Genomic DNA, 17,316 nt, shown 5'->3' on the forward strand with positions numbered 1-17,316 from the left:
CATCTCGTAAAATAAACAGGTACAACGTACCCCTAAAGTCGTAAATTACACTGACTCAGTGAGTTGAGTTGCCTGAGTTAATCTTGCAACATGTGCGTGTTGTCGCGCGTAACCGGCTGATTATTAAGTTGTAATAAATTTTGTAACCCGCGGGACATAGGGAAGGTGTCTTTTGGGAGATAAATATCCACAGTTTTAAATAGAACGTGTGGCTAGCGCGGAAACAGCGTGTCTTGGTCATAGCGGTATTAATTTACTTTATTTCACTGCGTGTCATTGTTTAAAAGTTCAGACAACGTACAAAACGACGTCGAACTAATTTCATTGTTGGTCATTCGTTTTCGCGTATTATCCTTTCTGTATAGTAAATATATATAGTTCGGACAATGCACGTGCTCTCACAAATGATCAGTGGCAACAAATTACAAAACATTCGAAATTGTTTTTATTTTATAATTACGACAATGTTTAATATATCACGCTTTATATTAACCGCAACTTAATTCATTAAACTACCTGAATATTAACCGTACTATTACTGCCTAAAATCATCAACGAAGCAACACCAAATACAAAATAAAGATTACTGAAATTCAATCAGAATTCCGAAAGTACAATTCTATACATCCCAGTACATCGCATTTCTACCGTGGGTCGAATACATGAATATGTTAGCATAGAAGTTCGATTGCATCTCAAAGCAGCAAACTACTGCCTTCAGTGTAAAGTGGCGGCTATTACGCGAAGGGGCGTTATCATTGCCGTATTAGAATGAAACGTTATGATGCATCGGTGTTTGTGTTGGAGGTAGCTTCGAAATGGATGATAAACTGATGTTTGTGTGTTCTGTGAGATATATGTTGCTTTTAGCGGTATATTGACATATGTAACAAAGGAATAAGGTATATACATATTTAGCTTTTGTCAAAAAAAATGTCGTTTTAATTGTAATATAGATCTTATGATTGTGGCTTTCACTATAACTTATGGAATGTAATAATAGGCACCGATATATAAGCAAGTGTTTATGTTAGGGATTGGATGTTTCTGACTTCGTGATATATACTTTATTTATATTCTTCTAGTAGAATTAAAGCTTATGTAAAATAAACTGAAATTATTCTATTGATAACAATAAATTGTAAGTATATTTATGAGAATACACTTTATATTTTATTATATTTGCACTCAATATAAAACATTTCATAACTGCAGTCTATTGAAGAACTCATAGAGAACTTAAAACTAGGACTCCTAACAAACTAACGGCAATGCAACACAGAACAATGAGTCTAAGTATTGAAGAAAGGTCTTTATCCAGCAATATAATTACATACAACCTTCCAAAAATTCAAAAGCCAGCTTCGTATCATTAAACTAAAATTACAGCTGTTGATATATTTGTATTTAATTACATAACGCGAGTACGAAATAACAAGTGGCCACATAATATGCAAGAGTCAGTATCATCAACACTTAATTATAATTAAACGCGCTTAAGTGCATCTACTTAATAGCATCAAGATTAAATCTCACTATAAAGATCGCGATTCAGCCTGCCTCATTAAATTATAAACTAAAAATAATGAAATAAATGAAACATATTTAACGATGGCTCCCATGTTTACATAGACTTTATTCATTCGTATCCCCTGAAGTTTCATTTATTTAAGGAATAGTTTCATTTACTCTTAAAGAGTTTTAATTATCAATATTTTTAGACTTCTTAAAAAAATGCTGAAGGGTCGTCACAATTATATAAATAAATCAAATGGAATAAAATTACGTTTTATTAAATTACGTGGTTATCGAAAAGGCTATATAGTTTCCGACCTGATATATCAATAACAAGTATTATACCTGATCCAGTAGACCTTTCGATAATTCATAACGATATTTTACGTAGAAGTATTAAAATCTCAGACTTAAATTCAGATTGAATTATTATGAGTATTTGGAAACCTTCATTCCTTTGTTATTTCAATAGAAACTAACAACACAACCTCAATTATTGCACCCCTAACTGTAACACATTAAACACTCTTACACTCCGCATGTCTGATAACAAAGAAGCTATCAATTACTAATATTAATCACGCACTTACATGAACTTTAATAACACATATTCTCTCATTACAAACATTAGTATAAGATTGCATGTAATTATGAAAAAAGTTCTAGTTATGCATTAAAGTACAGTCGGCAATATTTATTCCGCGCTGGTACGTCAGAACGCGTCACGCGTGATGCATGGCGGTTGTCCGTCCATCTAGACTTGTATTAACTGCCGACCGCGTATGATGACTTATAGTACCGTTTAAGACATTTGTAACTACTTATTTTTGTATTTCTATGTTAATTATTGACTGTTTGTACACTCCGAATAAGTTATGGTCGGTACGTTGGTTTAAAACTTCGAATTGTTTGAGACCCCTTTTTGTAAAAGGTATTTTTCATTGAATTTTCGATAAGCATCTTCATGCTGGTATATATTTACTGTAGTTTACAGTAGAAATATATTTACGACACAAATAATTACAGCTGCGTAAATATTAAACGTTCTTAAAATAAAATTTAAAAATAGTTCTCACGTGTATACTTAAATACCTAACACATAAAGTATTATAAAAGAAAAATTAACTTTTAAAAAAAAATTCAAACAAATCAAAACAGCACACTATCACAATAGTAACACAGAAAAATCGCACAACACAATCACGTCAGATCGTTCACCATCCATAATCATCAATCGCACCATTGAAATCGGATACGTGAAGAGACGGTATACCCTAATTACACTAATCGAACGAGCCTAGCGGGAGCGGGAGCGGGAGCGGGAGCGGGCGCGCACACGTGGCGCGAGACTCAGGTGCGGCCGGCCCGCCCCGCCGCGCCGCGCCCCGCCCCGCCCGCTCGCTTGACGCCGCGTCAACTCAACCGCTCACCTCATCGTCAGACGCGCACTGCACTCGACGCTCGAACGCCGGGAAAACACGAGCCGTTTTCCGCCGCGACGATACGCACCCGAAGTTTACGGAATTCGTACGCACACGATTTTCGAAAGTTTTATTTTTTATTACGGCCAGCATTTTTCGTATTGTTTCATTGTTATTTTTTTTATTGCTCATTTTGTGAAAAGTGTTTGGAAAACTTTAAATTGTGGGATGTTTGTGTTTCGACTTTTGTGATACTGTACAGTTATCGGTTGCTGTTCGATCACTCTAAAAGTTCATATTGGAGTGAGTATCTATGCATCAATACTAGAATTAAAAATATATTTGCCAACTCTAACATCATGTATACGGCTCAATCTGTCTATAGAAAATTATATCCAATTGATATTGTTTGAAAAGGCGCGATGTCGTAAAATCAAAGCGTATCGCAGTAAATCTCTTGGAGCGCGGTGGATTTCAAATGTCCACTTGACGCGGGACATTAAAAGTTATTATATCCCGCAAGCTTTCCGCATTACCAGTTATTAAACTAGATTTAGTGGTCTATTAACAAACAAGAATGCAGTGCGAACAGGATTCATATTTCCACGTCGATAGCCGATGTTGATTGGAAATAATTAAATGTTTCAATTGATTTGTGGCTCATGACAAATTGCATTGCAAGCCATAAATCAGAGATTGCAAGTCGTGAAACAATTACACTAAGACTCTAAAGCAAGAAAATTCTCAAAACAGATATTAATTACATTTTCAACAGTATTTTACACGAGAATCAGTTTTTAGAAAACTTCATACATCCAATGTTCCAAAATAAATCCTTCCCGACCTTGATTAAAAAGCAATTGCAACTGACGCCCGCTCAAACTGAGCTAGAACAAAATCGAACACGACACAACAAAAGCATTGTAAGATACGAAGTAAAATTAAAACAGTCGTCCAAAACATGTTCCCTCATCAAAGGACGTCTGGGAATAAAACTTGAGAAAACAAGAATAAAAAAACGCAATGAAATCGTTCGGCCCATTTAATGCGGACCGGACGGCTGCGACAAAAATTCTAAAACCGAAATAAACTGTGCACATGTGTTTAGATGTCATTTTGTAGAGGACGAATAATTAAAATATACTGACTGTTTTAGTTTACAATTGCGGTTTGTAAAAATATACGAGTACTTCACTTAGAATGTCAGTCTTTAAATCTTTGCCTAAAATGTTTTTTAATTGGTAAATTTAAACTTTTAATGTAAGGCTTATTTGGCTTATATACTATATTTATACTATGTATTATATTTAAGTGTATAAAATATAGATGATCTCTAGATTTCATTATGTTGTATATATTATGTAGAGTCCAAAATCTTCTACATCACAAGGTATACGACCTTTTCTCTCTATGAAATTTATATATTTTTTTTACTAGGTACATACATGAAACACTAGTTACATAAAGGATAATATAACAATATAAGTAATCTTTAATAAATTGCCTATTAACAAATTTAAAAATTTTTGAATTAAAAACCAAAAGTAATAGGTACTTCCAATCATTAAAAGTTCATTAAATATTTACTTTAAAAAGTTCAAATCAAATCTCTTCGCTTTTGAAGCTGAAAGCGGTGAAAGCCTCGCTTGTAAAGCTCAGAGGTGAAAGTTTTTCTTCGATCGTTTTCCACTGACTAGTATAATAAATAGCTTTTGCCACTTGAGATTAATGAAGTGTTATTGACATTTTTGAAAGACTACCCTTTTGTGTTTTAATAAACAATGAACAGTTTCTTTCTACTTTTCTTTGAGTTTTGTTATAAAAGTTTTGAAAATATTGCTCTTTAGTTAAACGAAACTTGAAACTATTTAACGATGTGTTGGATATAACATTCTTTGATCATATTTAGGCCTAATACATTATTTCGTGATGAAATCGCTTTCAAACAAATTTTTATTTGCAAAATATTGTTCACGGTTCAAAAATGTAGATCATAGATAAAATGTACGGTAAATTCGATCTGCCGTGGTATCTTTATTTAAACACTTTGTCGAGTTTATTTTGCCTATCGGTGGAAACTGCAGTTTACGTTATTTATTGCTCGCAACTTTATTTTCTTAGGAGTATGCTCTGTAATATAATAAATATGTTTGGTCACTGTATAGAATAAAGTAAATAACGCTATGAAAGAATTCTATACATATTATGTACGAATTCTGTTATTTTTATGCAATATCATAAAATATTTTTTGAATTATAGTTTGCTTGTATTTCAATAGAAACTAAAATTTATAATGTATCGTGAACTATAACTGAGATGTAAAAGAACAGATTATTAGATAAGCTTATAATTATTGAAGCTCATCACGAAGTTTCCTAAAGATTATTTTATTACATACATTTACTTATTCATCGTACAATAACTATATTACATTATATTTATAAGATCATCCGATCGACTTTGCTTTATATAATTTTTCCGCAAGATAAAACACAACAAAAGCATTTAACCTTCATAAATATTTCCGAAAAGAAAAATTATGTTCGATAATCAAACCAACAATTAGACATACTACAAAAATTCACACATTTATCACTCACTGCAAACGCGAGAAATAAATCGAGTGCACAATGACTGCTAATTTGCTCATAAAGATGTATGCACCGAGCGGCGTACATAAATCCGGCGAAGTCACATTCGGCCTACCGCTTACACTCATAAACCTCAGCGGACACTTTTATAGCCCTACCACGTGGCGCAGTCGGAATTTTTTCAGCACTTGACTTGACATGTGTACTGCGCTTTAGGAAGTCACCATCCCCATATTAATTTATTGTTTTAGAATAGACCCCCTACCTTTAATGTGAGAGGGAAAGTTCAAAGTGCGTTGTTTTAGTTTAGTTTAAGTGTTCGAATCAAAAAAATATGTAGAAATTATATTAGTATAAAAATAAGTCTACGTGTATGTGTATGTTTAAATATTTGTAGACAACAGTACTAAGCATATAATTTGCAAACGAATCTATAATTTTACTTAAATGCGGATTCAATCAATCAATCAATTTATTTTGCAAATATAGATACATTATTAGGTGATTGGTTAATTATATTTTGTTGCTCAATGATGAATAGAATTTCAGGAATATGGGATAATGTCATAATATCTAATGTCGATTCATTTAACAACAAAAATGTACTATGTTCATGTCCAACATTTACAAAAGCAATAAAAAGTTTATACCAAAGACAGTTACCGACGAACTTTAAAATATTCTTTAAGTAGGAACATGTGAACTGCTCTTAACATATCCGCATAATTTTGAAATCAAACACTTAAGATACAACGCGATACAACATTTATCACAAGTAACGAGGCGACACACTTGACCAACTAATGTGTCTCATTTTATCACAGGTCCATCAATCAAGCTCCACTCGGCGGGGACAATTGAACCGGCCTGCGGACATCAGTAGCACTTAACATGTCCGACTAGACCATTCACCGCTTGTCTGTACCATGAAAACTATATAGTGATCTTCACAACGACAGCCAAACAATCTGTTATCGATGAACGACCTAAATTACAACGCCGGGATGAGCTCCTACCAGTTCGTCAATTCCCTGGCCTCGTGTTACGGGAACCAGGCGCCTGGACGTACAGGCACGCCTGTGGAACAAACAGGCCATCCCGGACTACCGACGCCGGGAGCCGACTATTACAATCCAAACGCGGCGGCGTCAGCTTATCCTAATGCTTGCTACTCACCGCCGCAAGTGGGCCATCATTACCCACAACATCCGTATGCAACGCCCGCAACAGGGGCTCACATGCAGCCGCAAACGATGATAGATTACACACAATTACATCCACAACGGCTCGGCAGCACGGCGAGTCATATGCATCAACATTCGAACGCGAGCCCCGGAGCGCTATCACCCAACTTGATGTCGACTCCGCCCACTCAAGCGACTGGAGCCAGTTGTAAATTTGCCGATTCCACGTCGACTACGGGCGTTGCGTCACCACAGGACCTGTCTACGTCTTCCGGCCCGGGAAGAACTTCGCCTGGTTTTGGCACCGTCGGACAGAATTCTAGTGGTACGAGCACAAAATTGGGATTGACGACTCCGATAGCGTCGCCAGTGGAACACAAAGCTAGTGTGAATCAGAACATCTCGAGTCCTGCTTCGAGCACATCCAGCAATGACAGCAACGACGCCAACAATTCCAGTTCCAACACGAAGAACTCCAAAACCTCCGGCAACGCCCAGGCGAACCCTCCGCAGATATATCCTTGGATGAAACGAGTACATCTTGGACAAAGTAAGTGATCCTTTGTATCATTATAATTTGTGCGTAGGAACATAACGGTGTGCGTTCCGGTGCAAATGATTACTCAACTGCGAGAATAATCAATGTTATAAATGGCTCGATTCACACTTTTTTACTGGCGGCGTGAAATCATAAACTCGGCATCCTCTAAACTAATAGTAGCAACCGCGGCCACGCCTTTGGTAAAAAATCAACAGTTTGATGTAATATAAATAAAACAATCCATCAATTGGATGTCGAGGTGGAGACAAAACAAATTATATATCTATTTATAAAGCATTAGCATGCATTAATGCTGGTTCGATATGCTCGGCTGATGGATGGTGTTCATAATAGGGCATAATGGTTTTGTTGGCGAGCGCGTACGCCAGAACCACCGAAGCCTTTTTTCTTCTCGGATCCTAATGATGAGGAAAGTGCGTAGTCACAGTGACAATTGATTTGACGGATCCTAACCTTCTGGTGTTGAACGGGCACTGGTTATTTTATACTTAATCTGTTTTAAATTGATATTTGGGAACAATCACGGAGACGTTTTTTCTTTACCGTATCGAATTTTATTTGTTAAACCTTAAAGAAATAATGGGTTGGGAGGTTAAAACCAAACAGAATTAGAACTATTATTAGCGTTTGAATTAAATGTAGAGTGGTTTCAAAATGCGAAACAATGTTTTAACACGGACTGTCACTTGTAGATGTCCCAAGATAAAGACAGGCGCAGATGTCGCCAACCCAGTGTTCCGGGAAATCTCTGTGATTTTATTGTTTCTAGTAATACACAAAACCGCCGCGACGTGACCTTGAGAAGGCAATTTTAATTGGCTCGTATATTTGTTTTCTAATTTCTAATGCATCGTGCGACAGTTTTCGCAAGAATGTAAGAGCATTATTTTTAATTGCGACACAATTTTCGAAGACATAAACAATGAGATGTGGAGTTGAATGAATGTGATTAAATCTGTGTGTATATTCAACGTACAGCTTAACACTTTTAAAATATTTTTTGTGCTTTATAACAGATAATAACAAATTGTATTTTGCTCAATATTAGTATTCAGGCGAAAGAATATACATTCATAATAAGAGTTATAACTTACGGCTCGTGTATGCACTAAACGTTGTATTAAATTTTATATCTTTACGAAAAGCAACAGACCGGGCTATGTGGCGTACTTTGGGAGAGGCCTATGTCCAGCAGTGGACTGCAAAAGGCTGATGATGATAATAATATTTACGAAACATACAATGAAGTTACACTATTACAAAGCTACTATCCATAACTGACAATGAATAAAATGCAAAGTTTGTTCAGGCATAAGCCTTAATAAAGTGACAGCGACTAAAACTGTTTTGTACAACTTAAAATTATAATTTCTATAGCAAGTTACAAAATTACATGTCATAAGAAATTCTGCAAAGGTCACCTTTTGATAACACTTCATAAAATAGTAATAACACTTCGTAACAACTAATTATACTTTTATGACATACTCATTGTAAAAACTAAATTACTTAATTGCAACATAACTGGCATTTATTACGGGTAACATTTTAAATTTAAAGGATACTTTAAAAAAATCTAACACCATGCCCACGTAGGTGGTCTCGACCCCAATAATATGCTGAAAGCAATGCAGTAGTTTCAAGTGATTCAAAAAACTCAGTATCTTTTCAACTTTCGCGAGAAAGCGTTGAAATGAATGCTACCATAATGTCATCAGCATCTTAACTTTTTTCTGAGATTTTTGCATTTTGTATTGGCAAGTTTCAGTGAAATAATTCTTTATAGTTCCAAGTATGACATGAGTGGAACGGACTGTTGAGACGAATGTCCGCAGATTCAATACCCAAGGGCATACACCTCTGACTTGTTTTAATTTATGTGTATATCCTTTGTGAATTATCGCTTGCTTTAGCGGTGGCAGAAAACAGTGTGAAGAAACTTACATAAAAGTTCTGTAAAAGAATTTTAAGAATATATTAAGTACCCAATCCGCACTAGGCTAGCGTGGACTAAGGCCTAATCCCTCTCAGTAGTAGAGGAGACCCTAGCAATGGGACATTATATAATACAGGAATAAGTATTATTATTATACTACATATGATATACAACTTATTACCTATACATAGTGGTTAATATCGATTACTTAACTGCATGTTTTGCGTTGCGTTCATTTTATAGTTTCCTCGTACCACTGACTTAGATATGCCTAAAAATATATGCTGAAATACCAGGGGATGCCCTTTTATTAAGTTATAATAATGTTTATATTCATCACACAAGATTGTACTTGAGTGAACAGCAAAACCGGATCAAAATTGAAGGGTATCTGTCCTGTAATATGAAAACCAATAAATAATAACTCTTTAATTTTACCGCATATTGTATATAATGTCACGAAAATGATATCGTATTATTATGTCTATATTATATCATAAATATGGAACGAGATACAGCTGCGACAGAATTTAAAGTAATCGATTATTATAGTTACAACATTGAACTTTATGTAAGTGGTAATACTGCACTCTGGTTAGGAGCATAAATAAGCCGACTTGATTATGGCAGTACCAATAAATACATAGTATACATATAGTTGAACAAATATTAGATACATACTAAAATTCCAATAATACCTTAAACAAAATAAAAGTTAGGTATTTGAAGACACACGATCGCTCGCAAAAGTTGCTGAACACATTCAAAATTTCAAGTCGCCTTTAAACTACTATGCTCGTATCAACAATCATTTTTTCTTCACTAAAATGATCTTTTAACGGTTAACTTTGTTTTAGACATAAAAAATAATATTTCGAATGAACTAAATGTAACTGTACATACAAAATAGTCAATGAATATTGTTTAATTCAAAATTCTTATGTCGCAAGTCCTATGTAACTAAATCACATTTAACATTAGAACAGCCAAAAACAATTAGCCACGTAATAAATAATACTAAATGTATGTTTCCTTGATCTACCGTCACTACTAATTAAATTTAACCGGTCCTAAACTTGCATATATGACATTATCTACTTAACATGTCATAACCAGTAATATACATAGTAAAGTAACTATCTATCTATATAGTAACTATCGCAATAGTTGCAAACGGTATGCAAATAAACTTGGTCTCGGGTCACGACCCTTACTTGTTCGGTGGTAAAAAGTCACGCGAATACCGCCCCAAGTGCGTGACCGAGGGCTTATAATAATTCAATACTTACAGGGTAATTTTTACATTGCTTTACTAGATTAAATCACATATTCATCTTTACCTCTGGTAAGATTGTGCCAAAAATCATCCATGAATAACAAATATCCCCAAAAGTGCGGGTTTGTATTTTCTGAAATTTCGATAATTTTCTAGTTTAGTGAGATTAAATGCCTTAGGGTATATAAATATATTATTTTCTATTAATATTTCGTTACTTTAAAATATAGTCATTTATTTTACACATACAATTATAATAACATATGGTACAGAAATGTTTTCAAAAAAACGTTAACTCATAATATTAAATTTTTGTGTATTTGTTTAAAATTTATCCAATCATGTCACTGAATATGTATCAAGCAGCTTTTGTATTGCATTAACTGCTTTAATCAATTTATACTTGGATTATAATTTTAATTATACGCGCAGATATATCTCAAAACTTAATCAAAACTCATGTAAAACTTAATAATAACACATCAGTTCTACATTTCAGAAAAAAGAATAAAATATACTACTTATAGTTATTCATTATGTTATTTTTTGGTGTAATTGAATTCTTTTTGATGTATTTGAAAAACCTCGTTAACAATATTATTATTTCTCTTCCTTACTCAAAGTATAGTTACAGTAATATGTAGTTAAATTAACTTGTTATTAGAGTGAAGGGAAACAATTATTAGTTAAATATGACGGATATTTTAATAGTTTTACACTCGCCATTGTGTAATTCGTGCAATTTAAATCACTTAGTTGAATTATCGGAAATTACGGTTAAACTGAGTTTATAGCGGTTAAGAGATACAAATCTTTAAAATTCAATATCTTGGTTAAATTATTGCTATTACGTTGTTTCTACTCGTTTGTTATGATAAATGTTAATCATGTCTAATTTATAAGCTTTTGTGCGACTTTAGTGCTGTGTTTTAACAATTCAGAAACGCTTAATTCTGAAAAATAATATTAACATTTTTTTTCAAACCATTCAAATATTATGTTTCATCATAACATGCTAATAAGGGTTTGTCGAAAGTAAACTTTGATAAAACCATTTTAATGCCAGGTTTTATCAAAAGCTTTAATACTGTAATTTTAATAATAAAAGATATTTATAAATTTTAATTAAACTTGTTCCATACATCAAACTGCAGCTATAATCTTTTTGGACTATCATAGATACTGCAAGCCAAATAAATAGGGCACGGTTTAGTTCACTGTTAAAACCCCACTTCCTAATAGATAAGGTAACACGCAAACGGACAAAACAACGCTTACAGCCATACATCAGTATTTTATAGATAATTAATCACATTGCTGACAAATTAAATAAATTACATGTCTATTAAATTAATTAACATTAACTTATTTAATTGAATATCCGTTTGTATGTGTAAAGTTTTGAGTTTCCCAAGATGCTAATCTATGCGACTCCATATAAAACAGGTTAGATGTAAAGCTAAGTCCACACAGAATGCGGATGCTTATAAATTAATCCATAGTTTGGCTGTAATTGACCATCTCCGGCCTTTAACTTTGAAAACGTTATAATGTTTTGGTTTCATCGGTTTATTGAAAATTTTAATATCGGGTCCTATAAGTGGAACGTTAGGACGCTATTAGGCAGGGTATATTTTTTTCGGCCGTAAAGGGATAGTCTCATTTTGCTGGCCGACATTTTTCTTGTACTTCACTATTATGAGGTGTAGTGAAGTCTCTGCCTTACGAGATACAAAACTAATACCTTTACTTAATGCCACACCTACAGTTTTACCTATTGGTTGTATATAAACAGATGCCAATTATTAACCACCTAATATTTATTAACATACGGTTTATTTTAGCAGTTCATATAAGGCAGCTGATTCCAAAAACAACGACACCATTAGACGGATTATACCTTCGTGCAATTGTATGGAATGTGTTTGTTATATACTAAATAAGGAGAAACTGACTTATATCTTTAGTAGCAATATATGAGTCGGCCATAAAAATAGTTAGTCAATATCCAAGAAAGGCATTTGAAACGTACTCCGTAATTTTGAATATAATATTCAATATAATAAAGCAAAATTCACAAGATATAATTTAAACTTAAGTTTATGTTAAAATACTTAATTAACCTCAGTACTTAAGCCCTAAGTAGGAAACTCATTTAAGTTAGGTATATAATAATAAATCGTTTCTGATATTAATCTCTATAGATTCATATGGCACTAAACAAATGTTTTGGCAAATTTTATAATCTCCAAGCAGATTAATTTCTGGCAAGCGGTTTATAAAACGAATATGAAGATTTTGCGGATTTATTGTACAAATTTTTAATCACTTTGTTTTGCCCACAACTCAACCCGCGTGGAATTTGTACACCCCAGAATATGTAGTTTTAACATATAGGGTACATCCTACCCCAAAGTAAAAAACATGCATTTTTTTTTACATTAGAACAAATTGTATAATTACCTGGGATTATCTATACAAATTTAATCTACAAGATTTTATGGAAAAACACTATCAATATAGTATGACATCTTTGTAACCAATAGGTCTTGAGTTCGATTCCTACTGATATAAAAATACTTATTACAAGCATGATTGTTATTGAATCGTAAACTCCTCATACAACCTCATATAACACAATACTTGAATCTCAGTATAATATGACAAATTGACTATGTGTTGGTTATATGAACAAAGCAGTAACCCATTTAGATTACTAATTTTATGCCAACATTGACATCAAACGTACCTGTTTGAAATCCCGAACAGCGATTACTAAATAAATAACAAATTAAATTCCAGTAAAGATTAGTGGCCGAGTGAGCGTTAGTTCATAAATAAATCAAGTGGTTCGGTCTCCGACCGACTACGGTAAATTATGACTCAAATAATATTATGCTAAAGGTATGCCCGCAGTGTGGCCGCCGCCTTAAAACTGCTTGCGTTTTTTTCGCCAGTAATTATCTTTTTAGGTAAAACTAATTTCAATCTATGTTTAGGAAGTATATTTGGGTATTTAAGACAGAATATTGAAGCATTATTTAGTATTAATCTATATATAAAATATTATAATTTGGTATGGAAATAACTTTAGCATGAGTCATGGATATGTGTAAATTTAGTTACAACAAATTTTGTGCGCAAATTATATTTTACTTTAACCAATTATGTTCGGTCATCTAAGTACTTATTAATTAAATGCATTTTACAATTATCCTAGACAATAAACTATATTCACATAGAATAAGCAGGACTTATCTCAAACAAAGAAGTATTTTATTTAAACTTTTTCACAAACAAAAATAACAAATTCATTTCATAAAGAATAGTAGACTGAAAACACATACAAATATCATACGATAAAACGGCAATCGTTTAAAAAATCGTTACAAACCCCGCCTAGCACCCGTCCGACCAATACCTTTAAATATGCAAAGGGTTCACAAAAATAAACCACTGAACCACGAGTGGCTCGAAAATAAAGTTTTAAAAAGGATTAGTGAGAAGCAAACGCGGTTGGCTCGCTCGAGTAATGGCCGCGATGATTTTGCAAAATCACACGACCGTGACTTATATAGCCTATACTTAGCTATATAGTTACTTTGCAATGTGTAACTACCATATGGGGCCGTGTGCGTTTGCGCATTTCAAGTCATTTGTTTCTCATTAATGTTGTTAAGATTTAAGGTTTCGTTTGCAGTAAGGGTTTTGTGTAATTAAAACCGAAAATAATGGTAAACAACATAAATATTTAAGGTCAATATAGAATGTCCAGAGTTACATAATATAATAAAATAATAATAAAGCTTTATTTATTCCATACTTAGGTAAATAAACATGCAATAAGTGACTTAATTATTTTAAAGTTATTTTTGTACGTACCCCCTTCGGATTCTTCCTTCAAAGAACCACTTATTTCTATCCTTCGCGACGTTTAACCAATCTCTGCCTACCGTCTCTATGATCTCGTCGGACCATCTAGCTGACCAGAGTTATATAAATAACTTTTAATTATAATTATGTTACCGACTTGTTAGTGCTACTATGATACGTGATTGACAAAGATTTTTATGTATTTTATTTAAACAAAATAATTATAATTAAAAAATTAAACAACTGCTGCTATTAGTCGCGACTGTTTCTATTTAATTCAATGTCTTGTCATCAAATATAATTGCAATTAAATAAATCAATTAAATTTATGTAAAAAATTTCGTTATACATAAACAACAAAATTGATTGTTGGACAATATTATCCTCTAAATAATCAACATTGTTAATAAGCTGTCATTTAATTTCTCCCCTTTTGCCATTTAAAATAAGGTGTATTTAATACATACGCGAATGTAAACAAATTGTATCCCGCCGGAGGGGTATAAGGTAAACCCCAATCCCTTGAGACATACCAACTTCAATTATTGACGCCAACTTTTAGCCTCTATAAAATATTAGGGTGAGAGTCCACTATTTTTCACCAGGTTTAACTTTAAATGACTTCCAGCATGGTCCGTTAGGCAAAGTTTGATGTTCAGTGGTATATTATTTTTGTGTTCAAGGTACCCGTAGTTTAATTAGAAATCCTGAGTCTTTTGTTATTCGTAAAGAATAAACGTAAGTCACAATTCAGTTACTTTCTTTAAGTGTGTGCAGTCACTGTTGTGTTCTGGTTTGAAGGACATTGTACCCAGTGTAACTACTGGAAATAATAAGACTTAACATCTTAAGTATTAAGATGCCAAGCGCTAATAAAGCGATACTTTGTAATTCAAAGTGTTAGATGGGCTTTACAAGCACATCTCGTCATTCAAAGCAATAAAAAACGTAAAATAATTTACAACAAAACTAAACACAAGCTTATCAGTTACCGTTAACAAAAATGGCTTTTTGGTGCCAAAAACCTTCAACTATAGGCCTTTAAATTATTATTCCATATATTTTATCACATAATTACTATCTAGTCTAGCCTACATGTTAATTGAGATGCAGCGTTTCAAAGGCTGTATTTTAAGTTTAACTAAGACATAAATTATTTAAAATTAAAATTAATAACATTTTTAATATGTGCAAATTACTAAGAGTATGTCGCCTACAGCGTTTAATTCAATTTCCATAGTAAATGTCATTTGACGCATAAGTTCTACTAGATGAAACAATATTCATACCTTATTAAATTGATCTTTATTATCTGCAAATAAAGTTCATGTTTGGGTGTTTCGAAACTAATTTAGCTCTCGATTGAATTAGTATAACTAATTAAATATACAGACAAAATAATATAAAGATTTCACAGTGGTATCACACCAACTACATACTAGCATATTTGATGCAGTACAAAAACTACAAAGACATATAAGAATGTAGCGATAAACAGCTATAACAATGAAATGATTTAGTACAACAACGAAGATTACCGAAACAATATCACTCCTATGACAGGCAACAACACGCGAGGATGAAAACGAGTCACGGGTTGGCGTCATGTGTAAAGCTGATATGAACAATAATCGTTTGAGAGCATTTACCTCGCCAAGAGTATATGAGAGGTACCTCCATCACCTCTTGAGAGCGCTAAGAAGTAAGGACGCTAAGAAGGTAGTCAGTTACTTGATAATTAATAACCAACGCTCTAAAGACATCTTTACTGTACGTTCATTTGCTTTGAGGTAGAACAATAAATATTGTAAAGAGTTATGAAGATTAAGTCTGCCACCATATTTCTGACCTTATTTACACATGAGATCATTAAGAGACATCATCCCGGTTGCACCACTCTGTTGCAAACTCTGGAATACAGCTGTATCACTAACAAAATAAATAGCAAGTAGATAGTAGTAGATGTGTATTATAAGTCGTCTTACTCTAACATATACTTTTATCTATTATAATGTAGAAGCGAAGATACTCGCCTAATGGTAAAAGGATTAGAACAGTATGAAGAACCAGATCCTGAATTGTAAACCTTCGGGTTGCACTGAAATGAGCTCGTCACAATAAGGCGTCATGGCCAGTCTACCAACCTAGACAACTAGCAAAGTCTTTCAAACTGGAACACAGCATAAGTACTATTTTCAAAAATATATGTATTCTGAAAAATATCTAGACTATAGTAGTTCTAGAATAACACTTTATATATGTCATCAAAGCAGGTGCGCAAGTTGATAATCTTTATAACCTATGCGTATTGTTGATTAATACGCACTGATAGTATCTTCTACTGCGAACATCGGAGTTTCGATTCCGACAGATGTTGTTCGCTGTCAACAATGATTGAACTCTTTAATTATTTTATTCAAATTAGTCACTGCTTACGCATCGTTATGATTAGTGTTAATATGTATAAACAATGCCCCCAAAACGGTATTTTTTATCATTTAATAGAGTTCAAAATGCATTAAAACTGCTGGTGGTAGGGTATATTTTATATCCGCCCGTTTAGCGACCACCGTACACAAGGTGCTAAAATCCGCCATAGCGGCTCTCGTAAGTGTGTCATATTTCGAGATACTAGTGTATATCCAGTTCCAACAGGCCGACATAATTATGTCGACTGCCCAGGGGTAATCATCTCTCGTCAGTCGACATTCTATTGGAGACCACTCCACTTACCATCAGATGCAGTAGGTTCACTTTGAAAACTCGTATAAAAAAACTGACGCTCAGGGCAGGTACCTTGTAAGTGATAAGTATTAACGGAGTACCTGTTTGTATAATATACAAACAATGCGCAATCCTTATTTTGTTAACTAGGTGTTGCTCGCGGCTTCGCCCGTATCAAAAGCTTTTCCCGCTACAAAATCCCTAAAATACTGTAACAATTAATAGAGCCATAT

The 17,316-nt window shown here is 33.5% G+C and overlaps 2 protein-coding genes across 4 annotated transcripts in view; one reads left to right on the plus strand and one right to left on the minus strand.

Moving 5' to 3' along the window:
* LOC115445581 (homeotic protein antennapedia) overlaps positions 1-17,316 on the minus strand; it is a 198,856-nt gene that overhangs the window by 52,788 nt on the left and 128,752 nt on the right. The gene's annotated exons all lie outside the window — the stretch shown is intronic.
* Positions 2,960-7,270, plus strand: LOC119190075 (homeotic protein Sex combs reduced-like). The gene is made up of 2 exons (XM_037441126.1): positions 2,960-3,239; positions 6,353-7,270. Exon 2 carries the CDS (start codon positions 6,506-6,508, stop codon positions 7,268-7,270), a length of 765 nt encoding a protein of 254 aa, XP_037297023.1. The 5' UTR covers positions 2,960-3,239; positions 6,353-6,505.

This window comes from Manduca sexta, chromosome 21 (genome assembly GCF_014839805.1).
Source record: "Manduca sexta isolate Smith_Timp_Sample1 chromosome 21, JHU_Msex_v1.0, whole genome shotgun sequence".
Classification (NCBI taxonomy): domain Eukaryota; kingdom Metazoa; phylum Arthropoda; class Insecta; order Lepidoptera; family Sphingidae; genus Manduca; species Manduca sexta.